General features: G+C 33.5%; 1 protein-coding gene across 1 annotated transcript in view; it reads right to left on the bottom strand.

The window, feature by feature from the left end:
* The window catches only part of TBCK (TBC1 domain containing kinase), a 411,838-nt gene that overhangs the window by 270,862 nt on the left and 117,978 nt on the right, over positions 1-22,998 (bottom strand). Inside the window, exons 6-14 of the mRNA XM_007948290.2 lie at positions 16,790-16,850; positions 14,999-15,060; positions 14,691-14,752; positions 13,714-13,862; positions 10,244-10,382; positions 8,660-8,759; positions 2,533-2,582; positions 2,212-2,341; positions 1,186-1,284 (exon numbers count right to left, since the gene is read on the bottom strand). Of these exons, the coding sequence (XP_007946481.1) occupies positions 1,186-1,284; positions 2,212-2,341; positions 2,533-2,582; positions 8,660-8,759; positions 10,244-10,382; positions 13,714-13,862; positions 14,691-14,752; positions 14,999-15,060; positions 16,790-16,850 (852 nt within the window). The remainder of the gene's footprint in view (positions 1-1,185; positions 1,285-2,211; positions 2,342-2,532; positions 2,583-8,659; positions 8,760-10,243; positions 10,383-13,713; positions 13,863-14,690; positions 14,753-14,998; positions 15,061-16,789; positions 16,851-22,998) is intronic.

Here is a 22,998-nt window from a genome sequence, read left to right as displayed (position 1 = left end):
GGAGGGTCAAGGAAAGGTTTATATATGGAGGGAAACTTTCTTTATTGGTTGCCAGGGGTGGGAGAGGTGGGGAGGGAACACTCAAAAAAAAAAGAAAAGAAACCTAATGTAAGGACTGGTCTGTTTTGCCATCTTGCTAGGTTTAAAGTGAGTCCTCCCAGAGGCAAAAGGGGTATGTCACTGCCATCAAATTAGAGAAGAGCCATGAGTAGAGCATGTCTTTGGGCCCGAGATCCCTCAGTTGATACGATGGCGTTAGAGATGGCTGGCAGAGAGATGATAGAGAGATGCTCCCCTCGGTGAAGTTAGAGGAGGTCAGAGGAAGATGCTGCTGCCATACGCTTAGTGCAGTCTGGCATGAAACTGACCAGCTATTCTGACTATTGTCACCAGGATTCTTTGTTCATATTGCAAGCCACCCTTAACAATTCTGTTACACCTCTTTTTTCCCTACTGCTACAGATACAGTGTTGTAGAAGACAATGGGACTATTTCTGTTGGCAGCACAATCCAGGTGATACAAGTGTGCCAATAGCAGACAGGCAAACTAAATGATGTTAGTGGTTTTGACAAGGCAGAAACTGTAGTGGAAGCTTCCTCCAAACTTAGAGAGAACCACTTATAAATAGGCGCTCCTGGTGGCGTAGTGGATAAGGCATTTGGCTGCTAACCAGGTCAGTGGTTCAAACCAACTAGCTACTCCACAGAAGGAAGATGGAGTGTTCTGCTTCTGTAAAGATTTACAGCCTCAGAAACCCAGTGAGGGTTGCTGTGTGTCGGAATGAACTTGATGGCAATGAGTTTGTTTGCTTCTATTTTTTTAAATTCCTAAATAAGCATACTTCAAAAGCAGGCCTATACAATTATAACTTATATATATTCATAAAATATTTTCTGATGTTAAAATTAGTAATAAAGATATTTTTGTGAATCCCATTAATGAGATATTAAATAGCATGAATCTAACAAATCTTCAATTATATTTTTATATTCTATTTTATTCTATTTCATTCCACCCTATTCTATTCCTTTTACTTAAAATGTAAATATTCTTAAAATTAGTATTTTAGTATGCAATTTTCAAACTACTTGAAATATATGCATTAGGAAAACACTATATTCATACTTTCTTTACATTAATGATCACCTCCAATCAGGTATCTCACCTTTTCTTTTCTTTCTTACCTCAACTCCTAGAAGAGCGGCCCAAGTCAAACCTCTCATAAGAGGAGGAATGTCAACTCTTGCTTCTTTCCAGATTTGATTTTTTTTATATGGATAAGCCTATAGTATGAGAAAAGAAATGAAAAAATATCTCAAATTACTAAGAGTCATCTTTAATTTACACATTTCTGAACAAGCTAGTGATAAAGCTTAAAGTTACCTGTAATAAATTTCTAAGTATCTGAAATTACTGTGTCTGGTGTTATTAATACAGATAAGTAGTAGTATATCCTTCTGAAAATTGTGTAGAATGCAATCAAAGACAGGAGTTGATTCTACTTGTTTTTCATCACTCTCCTCTATTTGTCTCTGGGAGAATTATGAATGAGTCACACGGGGGTTAGGGAGGATAATGGTGAGGCACTTGGCTGCTGACATGGAGATTATAGCCTAGGAAACCCTACAGAGCAGTTCTACTCTGTCACATGGGGTTGCTGAGGAGCAGTCAGCTCGACAGCACTTAACAACAATAAATCTTTGTATATAAATTTGCCCACCCTTTGATTAACTCCCTTAGGAGAAACTTCTAGAAGATCATTATTACAACAAAGGGTATGGGTGTTATTAATATATACTTTTAAACTGCTACACAGAATGTTTCAATCAATTTATACTTAAACTCCAGTAGAATGAGAATTCCAAGGTCACTGGATATTTCTATACTTAGCTTATTGGTATACCCCAAAATCCTTTTTTTTCCCCCCATTCCTAGTCAGGATAAACATTTCTAACTAATTATATTTCTATTATGTCCTTTACCTATTTCTCTGTTTCAGTATTGGTGCTTTTCCTACTGATTTTTAAAAGTTCTCTGTCTGCATGATTTTGTAAATATATTCCCACACTCTTATTATTTTATAATTTTTATATTTACATGTATCATTTGTATAATTAAATTTAATCAATAAAAATAGGTCATGACATGAATTTAAAAAAAGAAAAAAGGATTTTACATGTGCTATTGTAACACTTTTGGAGGATCTCTACCTTTAGCAGCCTGTCAAAGAGAATAATTCTGTTTAGTTGGTACTCTGTATCCCTCTCTCGAATGATTAAAGGGAGAGTAGCAGCGGCAGATAATTCATTATTGCTGTTTGAATGAGGTAAATTAGACTGGCTGTAAAAGACAAACACAAGCAGAAGAATTGATACAAAGCATAACATTTTAACAAAACCAAAACACTATCTAAAACTAAGTGTTTGTGTTCTACTTAGGAAGCACTCTTCAAAGAATATGTATAGATTTCTTATCAGTCTAATCTAAACTGAAAAAAAATATAAATGTAAAATGAAACTACGTATACTCACTCATCTTCAAGTAATGGGTAAAATGCTTCTCCACCAACATCTTTTAATCTCTGTGAATTTAAAGAGAAAATATTCATGTCTAAGTATCTGAGGCAGCAACACTAATCTGTATTTAAAAGGCAAAATAAGGTAAAAATTATGAATGTATAGCGGTACTGAGAACTGTGTAAAATAGACTCTAAATTTCCTTCTTAAGTAGTCAAGTATACCATGCCTCTAATTCATGTCTGAATTTTCTCTAATAATTGAAGTGCTATGCATTTATTCTACTTTGTCTTTGAATCTTTATGTATTTATTTCATAGACTAAAATTTTAAATAGAAAAGTAAAATCTTCTCAAGTTTTACTGAATACAGTTCAGCTATAAAGAATAGCTTTGCTTCTGTTTTTCTCCTTCCAGATATCTTATAAATGTTAAATACCCATTAAGATATTTTTCCAAACATAATTCAGAATTACAAACACTATTATAAAATTAAATAAGTGAAATCTTCACCCAAATCACAATAAAAAAAAATTAAATAAGTGAATAAAGTCTATTTAAGTTGTACAAAACGCCAAACTAAATCCAAACTCATTGCCATTGAGTCATTTCTGACTCACAGCTACCCCTCCTTGGATTTCTGAGGCGGTATCTCTACAGAAGTAGATCGCCCAATCTTCCTTCCAAGGAGTGGTTGGTGGATTGGAACCTCCAGCCTCTGGTTAGCAGTCAAATGCCTTAGGCTACTACATCACTAGAGCTATAAATAAAATAGTACTCTTTTTATACATATGCCTTAACTGAAAATCCAAATCAGCTTTATATTTGCTTGAACAGTAATACAAACAAAGCAAAAATAAGGTGATAGTAAAGAGAATTCAAAAGAATTTCTCATATGCTTCCTTTGAATATGTATGTTCAAATAGCTGACAAGTCCACTACCAAAATTCAGCTCTTTAGTTATTTCTGCACAAACTCATAGTTAACGTTTATCCAAATAATAACATTGAATACAGCCAGATTTATGGGTATTCTTAAGAGGGCAGGCTGTATTAAAGTAAAGTAGTAAAGTAAAATTTTAGACACATCCTAAGCAGGACGATTAAAATTAATGTCATCTTGCCTGCAGAGCTCTGCTCTTCAGTTCAACTTCCAACTTGAAGGCAGAATATCTGTTCCTGTGGGGACTGACTGACGTTCAAGCTCTCTGTGTAGCCTACACTGATTCTCTCTTGATTAGAAGCATTGTCTACTCATCAATGTGAATTGTTCCCAGAATTTTAAAAGTCAAAGAAGAATCTTTTACCCAACATGAAGAATTTGGTAAACAGTGGATTTTTGTCTGAATTTTCTCTAAAAATTAAAGTGCTATGCATTTATTCTACTTTGTCTTTCAATCTTTATGTATTTATTTCATAGACTAAAATTTTAAATAGAAAAGTAAGATCTTCTCAAGTTTTACTGAAAAATTAATATATACCATTTTTTAGAGTTTAGGTTTCACTGTCCTAGATGTCATAACTATTATAAGTATTTTTATGTTCTTTTTTTTTATTAAAAATTTAGAATAGTAAGGTTAAATATAGGGTAAAAATACACAGAAAATTATAATGTAAAAATATAATTTGACTCCTATATTCCTTAAAGGAGCCATGTGGCATTATGGTTAAGTGCTTGGCTGCTAACAGAAAGGTCAGCAATTCAAACTCACCAGCTGCACTGTGGGAGAAAAGTCCTGGTGATCTGACTAGGAATCCTAAGAGGCAGTTCTACTCTGTCCTACAGCTTTCTTTGAGTCAGAATCAACAGCACACAAGAACATATTCTTTAAAAAATGAAAATACTATTTTTTTTCTAAATAATTACAGGAAAAAAGTATTTACATTTCAAAATTTAATGTGAGGAAATTAAAGTAGTAGAATTGAACCTTAGCTTAGGAACATGGATTTCATTTAAATTAAAAGAAACAAATGAAGAGTAAAACTAGATCAGTTGAAGCCACCTATTTTAGATTGCAATTTATTGTTTTCGGCCTAGAAGCTCTTTTTAAAGAGAACATATATTCACTGTATTAAGTAGTAATAATTATGTACTTTAATTTTCTGTTCCAGGCATTACTGAATAGAAAGATATGCTAATGACATCCTATTATATATGAAATATTGAATGATTGGTTAAGACAAAAGAAAAAAAATATGGTAAAATAAGTGATACCAGAAACAAAGTAGGCCTAGAGAGAAAGGAGATGAGCTAGAACTAAAATATACTAATAACTGTGCCCTGCAGTTTTACATCACAGTGAGACAAAGCCTTGAGCCTGTATATAATAGGCAACTGGAGGAGAAAACACTGCTAAAGCCAAGTAAAGAAAGAACTAGGGCAGAGCAAGGGGATGCCCTAGCCCAGAGGCTGATAACAAGGAAAAGGAGATTAACTATTTAGATATGGATGGTTAAAATAAAAAGGCCGTCTGAGAAACTTGTGGTCATTGCCTAGCCGTAACATGTGTTTGGAGACTGAGTTTATACTATTGGCATTGTCTCCATAGTTAATAAAACCAGGCATTTGACAGAATATACATTACATTCAGGCCTGAAAGAATTTCCAGTTATAAAAATAGGAAATTAAGAGGAACAAACAAAATACACAAGGAAACAAGTCATCACAAAGAAGAAACAGAAATAGTAAAATAAGTCTGGTTATCAAAAGAGAACCTACAGATTGGGAGAAAATGTTCAGGAGCCATATATCTGATAAGGGTATAATATCCAAAATACATAAAAAACAAAAACAACTCAAAAAAAAAAAAAAAAAAAACTTCTACAACAAAAAGACAATCAACGTAATCATAAAATAGGCAAAGGATCAGACCTTTCCCATAAAGGATATTCAAATGACCAAGAAGCACATGAGAAGATGTTCAATGTCATCAGGCATTAGGAAGATGCAAATCAAAACTATAATGAGCTATCACCTCACTTCTATTAGAATGGCAATGGTTAAAAAACAAAACAAAAAGAAAACAGCAGGTGTCAAGGGATTGTGGACAAACTGGAACCCTCACGCATTGCTGTTGGGTCTATAAAATGGTACAGTTGCTGTGGAAAACAATTTTGTGATTCCTTAAAAAGTTAAACATAAAACTATCATATGACTCAACAATCCCAATCCTATGTAAATACCCACAAGAAATGAAAGCAGGAAAGTACACAAAAACCATATTCACTGTAGCAATTTCACAATACTCAAAATGTGGAATCAACCAAAATGTCCATCAAAAGATCAGATCAATTAATATTCAAAATGTGGTATATACATACAATGGAGTATTACTTAGCCATAATGAGAAATGAAGTCCCAATGCATGTCACACATAGATGAACCTTGGAAAATTTGTCAAGCCAAATAAGTCAGTTGTAAAGTGACAAATACCACATGATCTCATTTACATGAACTAAGCAAAGATACAGAAACCAAAGATTATTCATGGCTACTAAGGATGGAAGAGAAGGGGAAAGTGGGAGGTTTTGCTTAGGGGGTATTAAGTGTATGTTAATGGTGGTGGAACAATTTGGAAAAGGACAATGACAATGGTTGCACATCATGAAGAATGTAATCAGTGTCACTGAATTATACATGTAGAAACTGTTGAACCGGCGAGTATTTGTTGTGCATATTTTCACCAAAATAGAAATGAAAGAACAATAGATAAGATTTTTAAAACCTTTAGATAGTATAACTTCTGGATGTATAATCAAAATAAGCATGCTTAATGCATTTAAGAAAAATTGTTAGTAATAAGAAACTCTTTAAAAAATGATAAGATTTTTAAAAGAATCATAAAGAACTTCTAGACATGAAATGGATGTTGTTTAAAACTAAACACTCAATGAAAGGGTTAAAGAGCTGAGGGACATAGCTCAGGACAGTTTAGTCAACTAGGAGACAGATATAATGGAATTACACAGAATGTAGCACAGAGAAATAAAAAATGAAAAGTACAAAACAGTGGTTAAATGACATAGAGGAGATAGGATTTCCAACAAACACCTAACTAGAATTCCTGAACAAAAATTTCCTGGAATTTGTGACAAACATAAATAATCATATGAAGGATGACAAATCTCTAGAAGCATAAAAAAAAAAAAAAAAGCACACTATGATTTATTGTAGTCAAAATACAGAACATCAAAGACAAACTCAAAAAATTCACAATAAAAGGATACCAAAAAATAAACAACAGAATTAAAATTGGTTTGTCTAAAGCAACAACAGAAACCATACAACAATGAAATAATATCACTAAACAGCTGAGAGAAAAATAATTATCAACCTGTTGTTGTTGTTGTTGTTATGTGCCATTGAGTCATCTCCGACTCATAGAGACCCCTCCTTGGGTTTCCAAGGCAGTATCACTATCGAAGAAGATTGCCCAATCTTCCTTCCAAGGAGTGGCTGGTGGGTTTGAACAGCCAGCCTTCTGGTTAGCAGTCAAGTGCCTTATGTACTACACCACCAAATGGCTAAATGTTAAACTAATGAATTTCTCTTAGCATTAAGTAAAAAATATGTCTTTCCAAATAAACAGCTTATCTAGTCTAGTAGTGCATTTGTTTGCATAATAAAGTCTCTAATATATACTTCATCAAGAAGGAAAATACAGAAACTAATAAGATCTGGGGAGCTCTAACAGCACAAGATAAAAGAAGGCATATTAAAGAGAAATTAATTCATTGATTTAGATATTATTTATGGAGTCCTTCACTATGCATCAAGGAGCTCTGGTGACGCAGTGATTAAAGCAGTGGGCTGTTAACTGAAAGTTTAGCAGTTCTAACCCACCAGGAACTCTGTGAGAGAAAGATAGGAGAGATAGATGTCTACTTTTGTAAAGATTACAGCTTTAGAAATACTATGGAAAAGTTCTATGGACCGCTAAAGGGTCGCTATGAGTCGGAATCGACTTGATGGCCACGGGTATGGGTTACTACATATCAGATACTGTACTAAACATTCTGAGATGCATCACTGAATAAACAGACATAATTCTAACTCTCATGTAACTTGCAGTGTAGTGGGAAGAAGACAGGTAATATGAACAAACAAGAAAATATACAGTGTATCAGATGAAAAAAGTACAAAACAGAGGGAAAAAAAGTTAAAGAAGGTTGCTATTTTATATAGGATGGTCAAGATCTCATATAAAACTATGGATTAAGGCAGTGTGGTATTGGGTTAAGGTTAACAAACAGAGTAACAGATAAGAAGAGAATGCCTAGAACATATTAATTCCTATATGAATGAGTTTGCATTACATATCGAAAAAGCAAAGAGTAAATAAATGATGCTAAGACAAGTTGATATTTCTTATGAATGAAATATGATATCAGATATCTAACTCACATTTTAAATCTTTTAGAAGAAAATAATTTAAGAAACCATAGAAAATATATATTTATAACAATGGAATAATGTTCATGAATTTACAATGAGCAAAATATATAAGAAAACATGAGTATGTGTGACTAAAAAGGAAAATACTGAGAAAACTAAGTTTATTAAAAGATATCATTAAAAAGTTAAAGTATAGATTACAAGATATTTACATCAGATAAAGCCAAGGCAGGCTCAATATCTGAAACATATTTTAAAAAATAAAACATACTATTGAAATGTAGTAAGAAATAATTCAAAGAAAAGTTGGCAAAAGACATAAACTCGCAATTTATAGAAGAGGTAAGCAAATGGACAAAAATGTGAAAAGGCTCACAACTGCACTACAAAGAGGGAATTAAAAACTACCATCGTAGTGCAATACCATTCCATATCCATTTCTTTTTCTTTTTTCCCAAGTTGATAATGCCAAGTGTTACCAAGTGTGTGGAGAAATAAGAACATTTATACAATGATGGTGAGAAGATAAAGTGATAAAAACCATTTTGGTGAACAATCAGACAATAGCAACTAAAGCTGAAGATGTACAGACGCTACACTCCAGTTAATTCCACTGCTGGGTTGTATATATTGAAGAAATTCTCACATGTTACATGATAGATAGGAATAAAAAGCTTCATATATGTTTGTAATGTTTTAATTAAAAAAATTAAAAAGATTTGAAGCAATTTGTTAAAATACCATTCTTACATTTCTTAGCTGGCATAATGACAATGTCACAGTAGTATCATCTAAAAGTGAGCTTCTATCTCGACTCTGCCCAAAGCTCTCACCATCTTCAAAGAGCAAACTAAAAAGAGATTTAAAAAATAATTATTTTAATGACCACACAAAATCTATTTTATTGTTTCTTCATGAAAATAAATACATTCTGTCATCAATCCTTTAATCAAACAAAAAAATAATTTTCAGACTGAATGGTAAAGAGAAATGTAACTGCTGCTTAAGATTTCTCTAAACAGGTCTCATTTCTAGATATTTCTTGACTTGGTATGGATACAGTAACATCTATAAGCATTTTATGGATAGAAAAGTGTAATTTGCTACTGTTTGCTCATGGAGGCTCAATGTTAAAATCACTCTCCTGACTCTGTTGAAATTTGCTGCTGAGAAAGTTTACATGGGTAAAAAATGATAAAACGGAAGTAGAGAGAAGAAACATAATTGATAGTAACTTCTAAGGAAACAGAATATTGAATAACAAAACACATGAAATTTATTTAAAATTCTGGAGAATTACTTTTGAGAATCTATATATTTTTCTAACAATTTCCTCTTAGAATTTTCATCATCTTATTCCCTGATTTTCTATTTAGTTCAATATATAAGCAGTATAATTGAAATTAATAATTAAAAAGCAGTTGAAGAGAAAAAAAAAGAGGTAGCATATCTGAGTATTTAATCTAAATATTTTATAAAAAAAATAAAGAGTAGATGATTCTATAACTATATACAATGATCAAATCTAAGTCCTAAAATAAAAAAAATTTAAATTTTAAAGCATTGGTGAAAACTCAAGAAGTACAGGTTAATATCTTTAGAATAAACATAAATAGCAATGGAATAGTATTAACTCTGACCACTGGGCCTGTACAGCCTTTCAACTTCCAGTTTACTTTATACTATGATATCCTCTTCTATAGTTCTGCAGATTTCTTCGCAAAGTGACTTAGCAAAGTAGTGATCTCTACACACACAATGAGGCCACAGAGTCCATTTTCCTTTACAGATATATTTAAAAATAGGAAATAGTTCTTTATATTAGGAATATCACTTCAGTTTATTAAGTCTCTCAAGTATTTTGTTCTATTTGACTTATAAGGAACTTTGGTGGAGCAGTGGTTAACACATTTGGCTGCTAACCAAAAGATTGGCAGCTTGAATCCAGCAGTTGTTCTGTAGGTGAAAGATGAGACAGTCTGCTTCCATAAAGATCAGCAGCTCTGGAAATCTTATGGGACAGTTCTACTCTGTCCTATAGGGTTGGAATTGACTTGATGGCAGTGAGTTTGAATACATAACTTACACATATCATCTGTTAAAAAATTATTACAAGATGTTCCATACTAGTAATTTTATTTAGAACATTAAGCAAAATATTTATTAAAACATTTATTTTAAAATAATAAATTATAAAGGATTTCTGCAATTAGAAATTCTGACCAAGTACACATACTGCTACCTTCCACTTGCTTCTATAATAATCACTTAGAATGTCTAAACTGCTTTTATCACATTCTTTTTTCATTTCCAAGATAATTTATCTTTCCTTACTTAGGCAGTGTACAGATAGGTGGTTTGGATCGAATGATTTCTTTGTTGACAAGCTCTTTCTCCAAGTCACCTCCAGCCAAACACCATAGGTAATATACTTCTTCAATAGATCTTTCTGCCAGATAATCACTGTTGATGTCTATTAATAGCAAATTAAAAAGAATAGTTATCACCCTTTCTGTTTTTAATTAAAAATCAACAGGTATAAGACAAAAAAGAAAAATTGAAGAACAAGCAAAGTTCTATTTAGAACATTCATACTAAAAGTGGCACAGAAAGTGAGATGTATATTGATTGTATATAGTTTCTCTGAGAAAGAGAAGAATAAGATTTTTCTTTATATAAAAACACAAAACTCCTAATACAAATATAGGAACCACATGTTTTAAAGTTTTTGCTCTTTTGAATCGCTGGTAAGTGACTCTGGACTTGTCATGATTCCTTTCTAAATTTTCACAGTTTTAATTTTCATTAATCAGGGATGAAAATGAGTTAATATTTGTTAAGTCTAAGAACCTGGAAAATAATAAAATTATGTGTTCCTTAAAAAAACAAAATGAATAAAAATGTTATATACATCATGATCCAAGGTCTTTTGTATAATGAGGGAAATATTTAAAGTAGTAGCTGTTGTTGTTAGGTGCCATCAAGGCAGTCATGACTCACAGTGACCCTACGTACAACTGAATGAAAGACTGCCTAGTCCTGTGCCATCTGCACAGTTGTTGCTATGGTTGTTTCACTGTTGCAGCTACTATGGCAATCCATCTCATTGAGTGTCTCCCTCTTTGTCACTGACCCTCTACTTTCTCAACCGCCATGTCCTTCTCCAGGGACTGGTCCCTCTGATAACATGGTCAAAGTACGTGAGACCAACTCTTGCCATCCTTGCTGCTAAGGAGCATTCTGGCTGTATTTAAAGTGTACTACACATAAAAACAACCCCTACTTAAAATTATTTATATAATATTCTAGGTGCAAGATAAGATTCTCTCCTTCCATGTGAGAGACTCAGATTTGATTCCCAGCCATTACACCTCATGCACAGCCACCACCCACTGTCAGTGGAGCCTTGTGTGTTGCTATGATGCTGAACAGGTTTAAGTAGAGCTTCCAGACTAAGATACACTACAATAAGTGGCCTAGCAATCTACTTCCAAAAATCAGCCATTGAAAAAACCCCATAGATCAGAATGGTCTGATCCACAACCAATCACAGTCTGGTGGAGGATGGGTCAGCATTTGATTGTCCTGTGCATGGGGTCACCATGAATTGGTGGCCAACTTCAACCAGCTAACAATAACAACATATAATAATCTAGTGATACAAACACATATTTACATTTAAATTAATTTTTCTTTACTCTCAGTCTTTATTTCTATTTTTGAGATATAGTTGGTTATATTTGTAGACAAGGAGGTACATAGGATGTTTTCTTTCAACTTTAAAGCTGACTCAAAAATCTTAACGGTTCTAGTAACAACACATTGCAATTAATGTATTGTTAAAGCAAGTAATAGGTGATCTCATGGCTCAAGCATTCAGCTGCTAACCAAAAGACTGGTGATCTGAACCCACCATCTGCTCTGTGGGAGAAAGATGAAGCAGTCTGAATCCATAAAGATTTACAGCCTTGGATACCCTATAAGGTAGGTCCACTCTGTCCTGTAGAGTTGCTATGAGTCAGAATCGACTTGATGGTAAGGGGTTTGTTTTTTATTTTTTGGTTTAAAGCAATTAATGTTTTATTGAAAAGAGTGTAAGTAGCTTCTTTAAGCATAATTTTCAAAATATTTCAGAGTTATATAGATTGACACAAAGCAGTATCATGAGTTTCCAAGCAATTTCATGCATTAAGTTTAGATACTCTCCTTGCATAAATCAAAGTATTAATTAGGCAGCATTAAATGACTGGCTCAGGACATGCAACATAACACAAACTACTCATACACTTATAACGTGTTCACTAACTATTTAATATTTTTCCTAAATGTCTTCAGAACAAATGTAGTTTCTTTGGTATTCCCCAAATAAATAAAACAGAAATTCAGTAAATACTTGGTGGTTTCATTAAGCATTTTTTAAAACACACTTTTATCTGAAGCCATTCTGAATAAACTGATTCTAGACTCAGAATTTTGACTAAGACAGAGTTTCAAAATTCAAACATCTTATCTCTTATTAATACGCTATAATGGCTATATGCAGAGATTACTTCCAATATTTAAATAAGAGAAGGCTTAGTAAACAAACCTAAATAAATGTATTCTCTACAACTGATCTTGCAACGTGGTTGAAGTGAACGGTGACCCACATGCAGTGGTGTGCTTGAGGTGACTCTGACCATAAGGGCCACTATTAAAATTTAAGGAATTTTTCAAGCCAGCTGTTATAAGCAGAAATTACTGAAAATTAAATTATATAAACTTACATAAATTATATTTTAAAATAAAGGTAATAAATATTAAAAACTTAACAATTAATAATTATTTCACTATTATCTGTGCTCTTGAGATTATGTCCATTTTTTCTGTATGTTGGAAGTCTATATAGTGGTATGCATACATCTCTTCTCAATTCTGCATTCAATGAGTTAATGAGTTCATGCTGGTAGCTTTAGGTTAACTATGGCGAGACTATTACAACATAGATACTACCAAATTCCTGAAATAAGAGCTCCTTTTTCCCAGAAAGCCAGTTACTGACTTTTACCAACTTGCCACTGCCTACATGCATAAGTGCTTACAGAAGTTAAAGAAAAGTTATGACTAGCAGATTCTGATTCCTCTGGTATAAAGATCTGAATGCTTCTAGTTGCAAATAATATCCTACTACAAGTATTAATTCGCATTTACAATAGTCATTGAGTGACTGCCTGCCTGCCTACACATTTGGCATAATTTCTACTTGAAGATATAGTATGTGGCTCAGAGTACTAGCTCAATAAATACTTCATTGAAAGAATGTTTAGTAAACATTTTCTATCATGACTGCTGTCATGAACATTTTCAGTATAGTATAAGTAATTCACTGGTGTCACTAATATAGACATACATTCTGAGAGTTGTATCACACACCAAAAAGCTGATATTCTTTTAAACATGCAGAATTTAATGGATAGGATTTCCTAATATGACTAATATGATTTTCAGACTTCATTTCTGGAATATCATATATAAGTGTTGACAAAGAAATAAAGTGGAATTCCTGATTTTATTACTATGATTTAACATGAAAACAGGACTCTGGTCTTTATAAATAAACTTATTTTCTTTTTGGGGCACCTTCTCACATTTATTCTTAAAGTTCTTTCAAAGCAATTTAATTCTAAAGGATTAATTTGTTAGCTCAGTTATATTTTAAGTACTTCCAGAATTATCTCTTGATAAATTCAAAACTTAAATAGAATGAGGGTATTTCTTTTAAAAAACAATGCTCATATTATTGCTTATTTCTTATTTATCATTACCTTTACAGAGCTGACTGATATCCTCAGGTAGAGTTAAATCAGCACATCTCAGAGAAGATGAAAACAGACTAGTAGGTTTGGTAAAGGGAGTATATAATGGTGATACTTCACTAAACACTTTGTCTTGCATTAATTCATCTGGGGTTGGCCTTGAAAAGCACATTTAAAATACAGAGTATAAATGAAAGTCATTAAAAAATCTCCTAGAATAATGGTATACATGCAAGGGAAGAGTTAAATGTATTAAATATTTCATTAGCACAGAAAATAATAAAGAACTCCTTAGTGGAATATACATGTACACTTGAACACACTAATTACAAATATTATATCCCTAAAGAGTTTTGAGGAGCCCTGGTAGCATAGTGCCTAAGGCATGTGACTGCAAACCAGAAAGCTGGCGGTTCAAACCCACCAGCCACTCCTAGGAAGGAAGGTTGGGCAATCTACTTCTGTAGTGATACCTCCTCGGAAACCCAAAGAGGGGTCACTATGAGTCGGGCACAACTTGATAGCACATAACAACAACAACAAAGAGATTTGGGACAAGGGTATGATCAAGTGACATCAAATGAAAGTAAATTAATAAGACTTCTAAGAAATCTTTTTTATTATCAATAATTGTTAGCTTATTTCACCACTGTTCCCATTCCTCTTATATTATCACTTGTAGTTAGAAATATCGACATTCTACAATTGAATTGATTTTCTATTTAGAGGCTAGGGAAAAACAATCAACTTCTTTTTGGTATATGTGCCAATTTTCTGACCATGATTTAACTTTAATGATCTTTTCTTTTGTTATTAACATAAAATTAAAACTTCAAAAACACAACTAACTATTGTGATACTGATGTCAATTATGTGCTACTACATATGTAAATATTTTATTTAATCCATAAATATTTCAATAAATAAAATGTACTATTTATATGATAAGGATCTCATCGTAATCCCAAACTCTTAATATTATCAACCTCTTAGAAGGGTGGAAGGTGAGGCACTTCTTCAAAAGATTGGTCACATTTTCAGGAAGTTCCTGATAAGTAAAAAGAGAAAGAAATTCTTTTAAATAATCCATTTTTAAAATATATTTTACCCAATTCTCTGCTACTTAAGGAAGTTTTGATTTTTTAAAAAGTCTTCTTTGGATTTAAAAATAATTATATTAGTTTGTCTATGAAAAAGCAAATATGTAAGCAGAAATAAGATACTTGTAAAACAGCTTGCTATTGGATCCCAAGTAAACAAAATTTTCATTTTAATTATGAAATTAATGACAAACCTTCATAATGTCCAGACAACCATGCTCTTCTGCCAGAACTATTACAGTATCATCTACGCAGTCTATTAAAAAAAGAAAAATAACAACATATAAATTAGTACTGTTTTTCTAATCTATGGGACTAGCATGGAACTGAACACTGATTGAACTTTTTTTAAAAATGGTGTAATGCAGTACTGGAACTCGGAATATTAAAAAGCTTCAGACTCCCTTAGCATTTCACTATTGTATTTTAATAAAAATAAAGACCTCAAACACTAAAAAATAATTGAATCAGACATTGTGAAAGACAGTTGCTTAAACAGTGAGATAAAGCAGTGAAGGAAAGTAAAGTTTCTCTTATTCTACGTGTAGTTTATATTCTGAAAGTCTTTTCCATGATTAAAAGACTAACTTATTTTTGCTCTATACAATTTGGAGAATGCACACATTTCCTTGAGGACTTGTAGTATAAGATTAGTCAATATTAATCTCCATGACTCAATAGCTATATTATCAATCCTTAGAATTAAAAATGGTAAATATTTATGCAATTTTATTTGTAATTGAATATTATTTAATATTTATTATTATATTCTCCATATATTCTTAGGAGCTCTGGTAGTATAGTGCCTAAGGCATTTGACTGCTAACCAGAAGGCTGGTGGTTCAAACCCATTAGCTACTCCTTAGAAGGAAGGTTGGGCAATCTACTTCCGTAGAGATAACGCCTCAGAAACCCAATGAGGGGTCACCATGAGTTGGATCCAACTTGATGGCAGTCAGTTTTTTGTTTATTTATATTCTTATTCTCTTCACCTGATACTAATATGCTACTCTTTGATATAAATGCTCTTTTAGTGTTTTTACCCTTTTATTACCATACATGTTTAATTTATTTCATTTAAAGTGATTATACAAATTTTACTCAAATTATAAGGGCTTAATAAGTGCTCTGATAAGTACTTAATCATAAATGCTTATAAGATCTAACTTACATGTAAAATGATATGAGTTTCTTACAAACAAAATAATTATTCTTCCTGAGGCTTTAATCATACGTAATTCATCAAACAGAAAGACAGCTCACAAGTTATGATTCATAGTCTGAGGGTAACCTACTACACAGTAAAATGATTTGATTTCTTTAACTTGGCTGCATCATGAAGTTAAGATAATTTCTATCTAGTTTAAAATTCCTTAAAGAATAAAGAAAGGTCTACTATAATATTTCAGCAGGCTGTCTTATTAATGCTTACTTACCAGGAACTTGAAGAAAGTAAAGATATTTCAGGGTATTCACTATTTCAGAACATCTCTTCAATGTGCATGATTACTAATTTAAAAAAAAAAAAACCTCACTGCCATCAAGTTGATCCCAACTCATAGAGATCCCCTTTGGGTTTCCGAGGCAGTAAATCTTTATGGAAGTAGATTGCCCTGTCTTCCTTCCATGGAGTGATTGTTGTTGTTGTTGTTATGTGCCGTCGAGTCAAACCCGACTCATAGCGACCCCTCCTTGGGCTTCCGAGGCAGTATCACTACGGAAGTAGGATTGCCCAACCTTCCTTCCGAGGAGTGGCTGGTGGGTTTGAACCGCCAGCCGTCTGGTTAGCAGGCAAAATGTCTTAGCCACTATGCTACCAGAGCTCCCTAAATGGAGTGATTGGTGGGTTTGAATTGCCAACCTTCTGTTAGCATTCAAATGCCTTAGTTAGGCACTATGCCACCAGAGCTGATTACTAACAGACGCTAAAAATTATATTTATAATGAAAGATGATATGATAATACATAGATTTCATGACACTTACCTAAAGTAAGCAAAAATTTTAATCTTTCAGAAATATCCAAGCTCTGAAATAATTTTCTCCCCTATATAAGAAAGAAAATAAATTCTTAATATTGTCATCTTTTATTTTAGTCCCCAGTGAGGTCTTTTTCAAACTTTTAGCTGAAAACAAGTTTCTTCAGAGGCTTTTATTAGACTTTTAAAGTCAGCTTCACTAAAGAAAAAATTGGTGAAATGCTAACATTAAAAACAGATGTTTTATCATATTTAATAGTCAAACATTTTCCATATCTGTTAAATTCATCTTTGATCTCAAGCACTGCTCACTTTTGAGACCCCAAAATATCTAGATGTCTATGACATTCCAAGACATTAGGAGTTTTATTTAAGAGACCAAGATGACTCCCAATAAATGTTCACATTAGCATTTAATCATTCCAACACATTCTCACATATATGTCATGATTTAGGTAGTCTACTGTATCCACCGAGAAATCTTCATAAAACTTCTGCTTCCCACGATGACTTAACACAGCTATCCACCATGCTTTAATAGCAAGACATGTTTCTTTACTTTAAGACACATATTTTAATTGCCTCCTTATTAGTCGGTCCCAGGAACTCCAAGACAACTGGGGTTAAACACTTATCCCTTCAAAAAATATGTGTTGAGCAATTATTGTGAGCCAATTTTGACTCTTCCATTATGGAACATTTACAGAATTTAAGCAAATTACTTAACCTCATTAAGCCTCACTCTACTTATCTGGAAAACTGGACTCTTAACAATATAGCCTTAAATTACATCAATATATACATTTATATAACATACAAAACATGCTTAACATTTTGACACATAGAAAATGCTACATAAATGTTGCCTATTCTCATAATATTTCTCTTATGATAAATTAAACTTATCATGATTCTTCAAATATTTAGAAGGAGAAGATTTAAGAAAACAGCCTGGTTTTTATGCAGAGAGAAAAAGAGACTTTTTTAAATAGTTTCAAAGTCAAGAGAGAAAAGAATTTTCTTAAAGACTAATGAAATCAGAACTATAGTTGGAAAGATCATTAAAAAAAAAAGTATCATCCTGTCTCTTTTAAATCTTTTACATCACTATCATATTAATTTTCAAAAAAATACAGGTGTGATTTCATCAATATCTAGTTAAAATACTAGCAATGGCTCCCTAAACCTTATACAAGCAGTTGCCGACTTACAGTGTATTCCAGTTACAACAAATCACAATACCATCTTTTTTCTTTATGCATCTGATCTTAATGTGTACTACATACAATGTTGAGGCATTTAACTTGCTCATGCTATCATTCTCATGTGTCCACTCACAGATGTTCAAATATTGGGTTTATGAAGATATTGACAATAAAAGCAATAAGATTAAAAAAAAAAAAAAAAAGAGGTATTCAACTTATATCAGACTTACAATGGAGTAGTCAAAAGAGAACTCCATCATAAGGGGACTACCTTCATAACTAAATAAAAATGTTTCAATTTAGCACTCAGTCTCCTAGGCTATTGTTCCAGCATATCCTTTCAGTCTCAATGCCTAGTATTTATCTATCCTATGATGGAAGCACAAGTGCACACACACCAGTTAGATTATTTGCAGTACAGTAAATATACTCTGCCTATTCCAGTCTATGTACTTTGACTTATGTTAGTCTTTCCAAAATTGCTGTCAAGTTAACCTCACATCTGTCAGAGTAGAATTGTATTCTATATGTTTTTCAAAGGTTTTTTGGAAGTAGATTGCCAAACTCTTCTTTTGAGGCACTGCTGAGTCGCCTTGAACCTCTATCCTTTTGGTAAGCAGTCAAGCACCTACCAGTAATCTTTCTTTACGACTATGAAAATTCTATACATTTTTTACTTCATTCTCACTCCTGAATATTAATTTCATGAATTAAATAATTCAAAATTCAAAATTAATTTCCCTTAGCATTTTGATATCATTTTACTTGGATCCATAATCAAAGCCCATGGAGAAAGCTGTTAAGAAATCAAACAATATATTGCAATGGGCAAATCTGCTGCAAAAGATCTAAAATGTTATACAGCAAAGATGTCACTCTGAAGATTAAGGTCTGCCAAACCCAAGCCAAGGTATTTTCAATCACCTCATATGTATGCAAAGGCTAGACAATGAATAAGAAGACTAGAGAAGAAATGAAGGCTTTGAACTATGGTTTTGACAAAGAATATTAAATATACCATGGACTGCCAGAAGAACAAACAAATCTGACTTGAAAGAGCTCAGCCAGGATACTCCTTAGAAAAGAGGATGGTGAGGCTTCGTCTTACGCACTTGGACATGTTGTCAGGAAGGACCAGTCCCTGGAGAAGGGAAAATGCTTAGCAAAGTAGAGGGTCACCAAAAAAGGAAGACCTTTAACAAAATGTACTAACACAGGGGCTGTAGCAATGGACTCATGTATAGCAACATCTGTGAGAATGGCACAGGACTGGACAGAGTTTCATTTTGTTGTACATATGAATTCTGTTGTTGCTATGAGTTGAAACTGACTCATTGTCACATAACAACAATGACAACAACAAACACTTTGATGGACTATAAGAAGAATTTGGCATGAGGACTGGAAGAAGGCTCACTAACCACCCACAATATGCAGATGATCCAATCTTGTTACTTGAAAGTAAAGATGACTTGAAGCATTGAAGCTCAAAGACTAAAGCCTTCAGAATGGATTTCAACTCAACATAAAGATAACAAAAATCATCACAACTAGACCAGTAAGCAACATCACAATAAATGAAGCGAAATTGAAATTGTCAGGGATTTCATTTTACTTGGATCCACAATCAAGACTCATGGAAACAACAGTCAAGAAATCACATGATGACAGATGGCAGAAAAGGGAGACAGACTACACAGACCCTCTTCAACAAAGAAAAGGGGAACCAACCAACACAGATACAGAAGATAATCTTGGCACCCTGAACTTTGAAGGGAAGGATACAGAAGTGGACTAAACTCCAACAACTAGAAGAACTTGCACGAAAATACCAAAAAAGGAGACATACAGAGCTGCGGTCTGGCAGCAATCCTGACGGCACAGACAGCTTGGATATGGCAGAGCTATGTTAGGACCTAAGAATTAACCTAAAAATCGGTGCTGCAAGCCAGGGGCTGCACTGAGAACTGCCCTAGTGGCTGGTGAATAAAAGGGGAAGCAGCAAAAAGGAAGTCGGGCTGAGCTGTGGATTTTTGCCTGTCCAGAGGGCATAGACATTTTGAATGTTTACAAGTGGTTTGACCATTTTGGATACTTAAAGCGACAGCGTTCTCCCAGATTCCAGGGACTTAAGAATAGGCTCCACTTGCCAGGAACCACAAGGACATTCTGGACACCAACAACCAGAAAGGTGCGATATTTCCCTTGTTACTCTTATAACCCATACACTCTTGGTGAACGAAGTGCTGCCATCCCTCACTCCCACCCACCTTCTGGGCCAGCAGAAACTCCATCTCAGTCTGTGTGTTCAAATGGAGCCTGGGTGCCCTGCCCAGACTTTTTTTTTCTTTTTTTCAGGTTGTTTGTTTTGTGTTTTAATATTATTACTATTACTGTCCTTTTTATTATTATTCCTTATTCTTCCCTTCCTAAAATCTAGTTTTCAGCTTTTTCTCTCTTCTCTGCTCTGGGTTCCCATTTTTTTCTTTCTTGAGGTTAACCCCATTCCTTGTTTTTCTTTTTCCATTTTTCACATATTTTTCTTCATTATTTTCCTAACTCTACCATTTTTCTCTTATTTCCCTCTTCCCAGATAGTGATTTTTTTTTTTGGGGGGGGGGTTGTTATTATTCCTTTGTGTTTACACAGTGTGTTTTTTGTCCACTTGCTTTTACTTTTTTGATGGTTATTGGACTGTTGTTTTTGTCTAACTGTGTGGGAGACAGCAACAATTCCCAGATGGCACAACTACACCCACACCTCCTGCAACTTCATTTACTGAGTGAAAGTGACCATTTCCTTTTCAACCAACTGGCCAATAATAAATGACCACTAAGAAGAGCCCGACTCACCCTTAACTGCTCTTCAAACAGTTAACAGATCTAAATTCAACAGCATCACAGTGCCTCAGAGACAACACACCATCACAGTCCATAAAAAGAGGCAAGATAAAATGGAAGAACCAAGGGAGCAGGATACAGACCCAGAACACATCATTGAGGAAGAAGCAACAATGGAATTCCCTAATAAGGAATTCAAAATAATTATATTTAGTTATCTTCAAAGGTCTCAGAAGGAGGGATGGGCAATCTACATCTGTAGTGATACCACCTCAGAAACCCAATGAGGGGATGCTATGAGTTGGTATCTTCAGAGGATTGAGAGACAGATCAAGTAAAACACTGACAAAATTAAGGAAAACACAGACAAAAAAAAAAACCTAGAACAATTTTGGAAGAAAATGCAAGATAAAAATGAAAAAATCAATGAAAAATTAGAGATGATACAAAATCTAAAGCTAGAAATCCAGAAGATTAATACTAAATTTTGATAAACATTGAAAGGCCAAAGGAGTAGAAATGAATCAATGGGAGACCAAAATAATGAGACAAATATCTGAATACTTCTTTGGAAAGGGATCAATCAGAAAAAAAAAATGTAGAAAGCCTAAGGTTCATGTGGGATACCATCAAAAGGAATAACCTATGTGTAATCGGAATACCAGAACAGGAAGAAAAAAATGAAACCACTGAGAAAATTGTCCAAGATTTGTTGGAAGGGAACTTCCATGATATGATGAAAGATGAGAATATGTCCATTCAGAAAGTCCAATGAACCCCAAACAGGCTAGACTCCAAAAGAAAATCACCAAGACATACCATCATCAAACTCATCAAAACCAAAGACCAAGAAAAAAATCCTGAAAGCAGTATGGGAAAAATGAAAAGTTACTTACAAAGGATAATCAATAAGAATAAGCTCTGATTTCTCAGCAGAAACAATGCAACCGAGAAGGAAATGGGACAGTATATATAAAACCTTGAAAGAGAAAAATTTTGAACCAAGAATTATATAACTGTCAAAACTTTCGCTCAAATATGATGGAGAAATTAGGAGATTTGCAGATAAACAGAAATTAAGGGAATTTGTTAAAACCAGATCAACCTTACAAGAGATACTAAAGGGAGTCCTTTTAACAGAGAACCAATAATAGCAAACAACTGACCATTAATACACAAGATGACATAACCCAGAAATTAACACAGCTCTGGATGTATCCAAAGTAAAATAAGCTTACAAGATTGTAAATAGGGAACCAGAGACATAATTGGCAAATGAGGACAATTACAAACCAAAAAAGAGGGGAAAAATAGTGTAGTTACAGAACTTCTTAAAGATGAGGAAGTCAAGAGAGTTGCAAGATAGAATGGATTGTTCTAAACGCAGGGAGAAAATTATAAATCACTGGGTAACCTCAAAGAAAAACAAGAAAGCTTCACATGACAATAAAAAAGAGGACTAGCACAAATATTCAGCAAATACTAAAACAATAGCACCAAAGGAAATGATAACGTGATTCATAAACATAATGAGCTCAGCACAGAAAATTATATGGAACAAAGAAACCAGGAACACCATGAATAACAAAATGACAGCACCAAATTCATACTTGTCTATGATAACATAGAATGTCAATGGCTTAAATGCACAACTCACAAGATGAAGAGTTGCAGACTGGATAAGGAAGCATAACCCATCAATATGCTGTCTACAGGAGACACACCTTAGAGACAAAGACAAAAATAGACTAAAAATCAAAGGCTGGAAAACTATGTATCAAGCAAATGGGCATCTATAAAGAGCAGAAGTGGCAATATTAATTTCCCATAAAATTGACTTTAAGACAAAAACCACCATAAGAGAAAAGGAGGGACACTATATAATTATCAAAGGAACAACTGAACAAGTAGATATAACCATAATAAATATCTATGAACCCAATGAAAGAGCCCCAAAATACATAAATCAGACTCTAAAAGAGCTAAAAAGGCAAATAGGTGACTCCAGAGTCATAGTGGGAAATTTAAATACATCACTTTCAAAGAAAGATATTATTGTTGTTGTTGTTAAGTGCCGTCGAGTCATTTCCGACTCATAGCGACCCCATGCATAGCAGAACGAAACACTGCCCGATCCCGCACCAGCCCCACAATCCCTGCTATACTTGAGC

Source organism: Orycteropus afer, unplaced genomic scaffold (assembly GCF_000298275.1).
Source record: "Orycteropus afer afer isolate SDZICR_OR568_19922 unplaced genomic scaffold, OryAfe1.0 scaffold00211, whole genome shotgun sequence".
In the NCBI taxonomy this organism is placed as follows: domain Eukaryota; kingdom Metazoa; phylum Chordata; class Mammalia; order Tubulidentata; family Orycteropodidae; genus Orycteropus; species Orycteropus afer.
This window is presented reverse-complemented; position numbering and strand designations above follow the sequence as displayed.